We start from the raw sequence: 6,884 nt of genomic DNA, 5'->3' as shown, positions 1-6,884 counted from the left end.
CCAGCACTTCGGAGGCAGAGGCAGGCGGATCTTTGTGAGTTCAAGGCCAGCCTGGTCTACATAGTGAGTTCCAGGACAGCTGGGGCTACAAGGAGACCCTGTCTCAAAAAAGACAAACAACAACAAAAGACCAAAAAAAGAAAGAAGAGAGCCACTAGGTCCAGGAAGTTAGCTCAGTGGGCAAAGCACTTGCCCAGCAAGTCTGAGGACCTGAGTTCAGATCCCCCAGAGCCACAAAAAAGCCAGAACAGTAATGCAGGAGTCTGAAATCCCAGTGCTCCTAGGGGAGATGGGAAGGGGGGACAGGAGACTCCCCAGGAGCTTAAGGACTAGCTAGCCTGGTGCACGTAGCAGTGAAGTCAAGAAACTGTCTCAGACAAGGCAGAAGGTGAGGACTGACACACAAGTTTTGTCCTCTGACCTCCATAGCACCCACAATCATGAACACACACACACTCTCTCTCATGCGCACATGACTAAAGATGGTCACTAGATAAAAGAATGCTAGAATCTTAGGCATTTTTGATAAATTTACTAAATGTATAGGGTATTTTAAATTTTTTTTACATTTTTATTTGTGTGTGTGTATGCAAGTGTGTGTGTGTGTGTGTGTGTGTGGTCAAAAGACAACTTTCAGGAGTTGGTTCTTCCACCGTGTGGGTCCTGGGATCAAATTTAATTCATCAGACTTGGCATCAAGTACCTTTATCCACTGATCCATCCTGTCAGGCTGGTATTTTGAAATAATAGCAGGTATATAAAATGCATCATGCAGTGCTATGATTGATTCACATACTCTGCTTCCCCTCACAACACACTGAGAACATGAGACAGGGTCTCCCTGTAGCCCCAGCTGTCCTGGAACTCACCATGTAGACCAGGCTGGCCTTGAACACACAGAGACCTGCCTGCCTCTGCCTCCCGAGTGCTGGGATTAAAGGCGTGTGCCACCATGCCAGGCAAGAACAGTTTTATTAATATCTCCATGTTATAGACAGGAGAGGCAAAGTAACTTCCTCAGTCACATAATAATTCTGGCTCCAGAGTCTGAGGCTGTCTGTTTTGTTTCTTTTCTTCTCTTTTTTTTTCTTTGGTCTTTTTGGAAAGACGGTCTCCCTATAGCCCCAGCTCGCCTGAAACTTGCTATGTAGACCAGGTTAGCTTTGAATTCACAGAGATCCACCTGCTTCTGCCTCCCAAATGCTGGAATTATAGGCATATGCTACCATGGAGGGCGTCTTAACATTTAATGTTTCTGAAAAATTGGGGTAGTGAACCTACATGCCTATATTTACACAGCCCCAAAAGGACAAAACAGAATTGTTGCTTGCTAATATGGAAATGGTTAAAACTTGCCACTTTTTAAAAATTTTGAATTAGACCTATTTCTCAACCATAATTCTTATAGTTATGTCTGTTTTGTGTTTTCTTTCTTTAGGTTCCCTTGCCAGCTCCATCTTTGATCCCCTCAAGTCTCTTGTGGGCGCTTCAGGAGGCGTCTATGCTCTGATGGGAGGCTATTTTATGAATGTTCTAGTGGTAAGAGTTTTGGGAGTGAAGTCTATGGACTTCAAAATTTTTAATTTAATTTTATTTTTGTGTTGATGAGTTATGAAGACAGGGTCTCATGCAGTTTAAGCTAGTCTGGAACTTGACATCCAGCAGAGGATGACCTTGACCTTGATCCTCATCTCAGTCCTGGCCTGGATCCTCATCCTTTCACTCCAGGTGCAAGGATTATAAATATGCACCACTATACCCCATTTCTGGACCTTTTAGGAAAAAAAAAACCCAACAGCTTGTCTGATTTGGGGAATCCTTATTTATATTTCTTGAGAAATTATGTTCTAGGAATTGTATGGTTCAACTGTAGTGGCCCCATGTATCAGGGTGTCACCAGGGAAGCTGACCCCTTTGAAACGCTAAATTTTCTTCCCAGGCAGCAAAGGCCATCCCAAGGTCTGTGAGATGACTCAGCAGGTAAAGGATCTTGCTGCCAAGCTTGAAGACCTGAGTTTGATCCCCAGGACCCACACAGAAAGACAGAACTGACTCTCGAAAGTTGTCCTCTGAGCTCGACACGTGTGCCACGGGCATGTGCATGTGCGGGCTCACGCATGCACACACACAAAGACATACACTCAAAGACATACAAGCAACACAAAATAAATAAAAATATATAATTTAAAAAATTTAAAAATATTTTACTATTTTTATTTTATGTATATGAGTGTATTGCCTGCATGTATGTAAGTAAGTGCACCCATGTTGTGCAATGCCTGAGGAGGTCAGAAGAGGGTGTCAAGGTTTCCTGGAACTGGAGTTATGGATGGTTGTTAGCTGCCATGTGAAACTCGAACCCGGGTCTTCTACAAAAGCAGTCAGTGCTCTTAACTGTTGAGCCATCTCTCCAGCCCCATAATTAAAAATTTTTAAAATGACAGTCTAGCTGGGCGTGGTGGTGCACTCCTTTAGTCCCAGCACTTGGGAGGCAGAGGCAGGCAGATCTCTGTGAGTTCAAGGCCAGCCTGGTCTACATAGTGCGTTCCAAGCCAGCTGGGACTATAGGGAGACCCTGTCTCAAAAAGACTAAAAAAAAAAAAAGCAGTTTACTTCTGGCACCCCCAGTTCTCCTAAAAATTAATGCTCAAATATTAGTTAAATGTTTCTTAACTACTACTGAAAAAAGAAAGGCTTAGAACTATTTCATCAGAATTAATTTGATAACATTTATTCATCTAATTAGCCATCATTTATTGACATGGTAAATGTTGATTTTATATTAAATTTAATTTGCTAATGAAATTGTACAATTTACATCATAAAATTAGACATTTTAGCCGAGTGTGGTGGCACATGCCTTTAATACCAGCACTTGGGAGGCAGAGGCAGGAGGATCTTTGTGAGTTCGAGGTCAGCCTGGTCTACATGGTGAGTTCCAGGACAGCTGGGGCTACAGGGAGACCCTTTCTCAAAAAGACAAAAAACAACAAAAAAATTAGATATTTTGTTTCTTTCTTTTCTTTTGAGACAGTCTTCCTATAGCCCCAGCTGTCCTGGAACTCGCTATGTAGACCAGGCTGGCTTTGATCTCATAGAAATCCACCTCCCTCTACCTCCTGAGTGCTGGGATTAAAGGATGGGCCACCACACCCTGGCTATATTTTGTTTCATTTTGTGATCCAAAGTTATACCAGCAGTGTTCTTTCCAGATACATTTGAAAACTGGGCTATCACACCTGTGGGTTGGTTTGCAAATATTTGGCACATAAACATTGTTTTAAATGAAATGGCAAATGAAGAGGGAGCAGAATTGAGATTCCATTTGCCTGTAGCTCATATTATTATTTATATCTCTTGCAGAATTTTCAAGAAATGATTCCTGCCTTTGGAATTATCAGACTACTCATCATCATCCTGATAGGTAAGTGAGCTTTGTGAACACTTTACACCTTCAGTCTCGTTTTTAATCTTCAGAAGGCTTTTTGCAGTTGCCCAGTTTAAGAGGATGATGGCTTGCTTGAGAGTCGGAAAGAGCCGTCAGCTTCAAAGTAGACCAGAAGGAGTAAGTGGAGGAATCTTCACGGCCCCTTGTGTGGCTGGTAGAGGTGACTTGATGATATGGCTTTACTTTTGTTTCTTCCTGAATTGAGGGGAGCCGGAAAACAGAGCTCAGGGTGCTCCCTGCACCCCTACCACATTGACGTCATTAATGTTTTATATGCCGAACTATCTCTTTCAGATCATGGAAACAAGATGATTTTTGTCTTGGAAGGGGAAACTTTTTCAGGCAGGGTCTCACTGTGTAGCCCATGCTGGCCTGGAACTCTATGTAGACTAGGCTGTCCTCGAACTCACAATCTTCCCGCCTCCTCCAGAGCGCTGGGGTTAAAAGTGTGCACACCATGCCCAGCAATGAAGGAAAGGTTTGGAAACCACTGAGATAATCCATCTTCTTCCTTAATTTCTAAATTTTCAATTTTTGAGGGGATGAAGGGGGGAAGTTTTGAAACAGGCTCTCATGTACCCCAGGATGGCCTGGAACTCACTTTGTAAAGGAGGATGGCCTTGAACTCCTGATCCTCCTGTCTCCACTTCCTGAGTGCTGACGTTACAAGCATGAACCACCACATCTGGTTTTTGTTGTTGTTGCTGTTTTTGGTCTTTTTGAGACAGGGTCTCCCTGTAGCCCCAGCTGGCCTGGAACTCACTATGTAGACCAGGCTGGCCTTGAACTCACAGAGATTCCTGCCTCCACCTCCCAAGTGCTGGGATTAAAGGTGTGCGCTCATACCTGGTTTTTTATGGAGCAAGGGATCCATTCCAGGGCTAGGCAAGCATTCTACCACCTTAGTTACATCCCCAGTGCCTTCTGCAACTCCAGTTCCAGGGATTTGATGCCCTCTTCTGACCTCCTTGGGCATATGGAGGGAATATACTCATACACATAAAATAAATAAATAATATTTTTTTTAAAAAATGAGGTTGGAAAATAAATAAATATTGACGGGAAAAAAAGTAATGTGCCTGGTATGTTTGGGAAATAGCAATGCAGTTGATCTGGTTGACTCAGTAGTTTTCAAAGTGTAAATCACCTGGGAACTTTTATTTTGTTTAAGATGGGGTTTTACAGCCACCTGAGAGTCTGTCTTGGTTTCTTCATGCATAAAACTCCACCATGGTCCCCACTTGGAATGTTGAGGCAAACTTCTAGCTGGTCTCCTTGCTCCTGTTCTTTCTTCCTATTTCCTATCTGGCAGCCAGAATGATCTTTATAAAACACAAGCCATCCCCAGCACCACAAAAAACAAAAGCAGAACAAACAAACAAACAAACAAACATCACAAGACAGATTCATATCACCTGTGTGCAAAACCTTTCAGAGCCTTCTCTTGCTCAGAGTAAATGACAAAGGTCTTGGCTCATAAGGCCCGTGTGTGTCTGTCCCCTGCTACCTGCCTGACATCATCACCTACCACTTTATCCCTAATTCAAATCCAGAATTGCCTGTGGGCAATTGCTACAACACAGGATGCTGAGCTTTATCTACAGCGTTTCTAGCTCACACAGCTGGCTTAAGCCAGATAATTTTCATTATTTCTAGTATGTGCTTAGTGCCAGCCTGGTGACTCAAGCCTATAATCCCAGCACTCTAGAGGCCAAGGCAGGAGAACTGATGCAAGTTTGAGGCTTCCCAAGTTACACAGTATGTTCAAGGTCAGCCTGGGATACATAGTAAACTATACCCCGTCTCAAGCAAAATAAAAATTCCCAGGTGATTTTTATAAAGTCATACTTTGGAAACCACTGAGCCAACAAGATCAACTGCACTGGTGTTTCCCAAACATACCAGACACATTCTTGTTTTTTCCTTCAATATATTTTTTAAAAATTTTATGTGTGTGAGTGTATTGCCTGCATATGCCCAAGGAGGTCAGAAGAGGGCATCAGATCCCTGGAACTGGAGTTACAGATGGTTGTTAGCTGTCCTGTGGGTGCTGGAATGCAGCTTGGGGTCTTCTGTAAGAACAGCCTAGGTTCTTAACCACTGAGCCATCTCTCCAGCCCCTGTGCCCATCCTTGTTTAAGGAGCTCTGTGCATGTTCTTCCTCTGTCAGGAAAATTCTTGTTTCATATATCAGTGTGACTTGCTCCATCCAATTTAGGATTTTCAGAGAATTTTACTGAGTCACCTACTAAAAAATCACAGGCAGGCCTATGAGACAGCTCATGGGTAAAAGAACCACAACCAAGCCTGATGTGAGTTCCACCCCAGGATCTCATGGCGGAAGTAGAGAACTAGCTTCTGCAAGTGGTCCTCTGACCTCCACACCTGTGCTATGGCACAAACATACACAAACACATACACAAAATAAAGTAATATAAAAAAATATTTTAGCCGGGCCTGGTGGTACAGGTCTTTAATCCCAGCACTCAGGAGGCAGATGCAGGCAGATCTCTGTGAGTCTAAGTCCAGCCTGTTCTGCATAGTGAGTTCCAGGCCAGCTAGGGCTACAGAGAGACCCTGTCTCAAAAAGGGCCCCCAAATTTTGTTTTTGGAAAAAAAAGGCACGTCTTCCTGACATCCCTAGTTCTCCCTTGTGTTTTTTCCACAGTACTCAGCATAACCTGACACACTTTATGCTTTCCTCAAATCTTCCCCCTCCCTCGCCTAGACTGTCAGCTCCATAGGCCAGAGCCATCTGTTCTGCCTACTGCTCTAAGTTTACTGTGAGAATAGAGCTGCTAGGTAGAGGATAATCAATAAAGAAAGACCAGTTGGATGAGTAAATCTACAAATGGGTTACTGGTAACGGTCCACTTCACAGGGCTGTTAAAGGATTAGTGAGTTAGTGAAGAGGGCCCTGCCAACAGCACCGTGCCTGTAGAGTGGAACTGTTGATAGAGGAGCAGAGACCCCGCCCCGCTATGGAGATTCTGGATTCATGAGGGTCTTTTCTTCTAGTTGCATCAGACATGGGATTTGCTCTTTACAGAAGATTCTTTGTTCCTACAAATGGGTCTCCGGTGAGTTTACATGCTTCCTTTTTAAAAATTATTTTGTGTTGTGTGTATGTGCATTCACATGTAGGTGGTCTTATAGAGGTCAGAGGACAACTTTCAGGAGCTAGTTCTCCTTCTACCTTGTTGAGGCAGGGTCTCTTCTTTCTGTCTCCCATCTCACTGAGGACGTGATGGGACTACAGTGGCCACTGTTGCACTTGGCTTTTACCTGGGTCCCTGGGTGTTTGAACTCAGACCATCTGGCTTGTGTAGCAAGCACTTTTACCTGTGGAGTTATCTCTCCAGCCCCACTTTTTATTTATTTATTTATTTATTTATTTATTTATTTATTTATTTATTTATATTTATATTATTTATTT

General features: G+C 43.2%; 1 protein-coding gene across 1 annotated transcript in view; it reads left to right on the top strand.

Moving 5' to 3' along the window:
- Rhbdl2 (rhomboid like 2) overlaps window positions 1-6,884 on the top strand; it is a 46,335-nt gene that overhangs the window by 36,234 nt on the left and 3,217 nt on the right. The window contains exons 5-7 of the mRNA XM_008850230.3: window positions 1,439-1,539; window positions 3,364-3,424; window positions 6,467-6,528. Of these exons, the coding sequence (XP_008848452.1) occupies window positions 1,439-1,539; window positions 3,364-3,424; window positions 6,467-6,528 (224 nt within the window). The remainder of the gene's footprint in view (window positions 1-1,438; window positions 1,540-3,363; window positions 3,425-6,466; window positions 6,529-6,884) is intronic.

The sequence above is a fragment of the Nannospalax galili genome, unplaced genomic scaffold (assembly GCF_000622305.1).
Source record: "Nannospalax galili isolate Female #2095 unplaced genomic scaffold, S.galili_v1.0 scaffold944, whole genome shotgun sequence".
Lineage (NCBI taxonomy): Eukaryota > Metazoa > Chordata > Mammalia > Rodentia > Spalacidae > Nannospalax > Nannospalax galili.
This window is presented reverse-complemented; position numbering and strand designations above follow the sequence as displayed.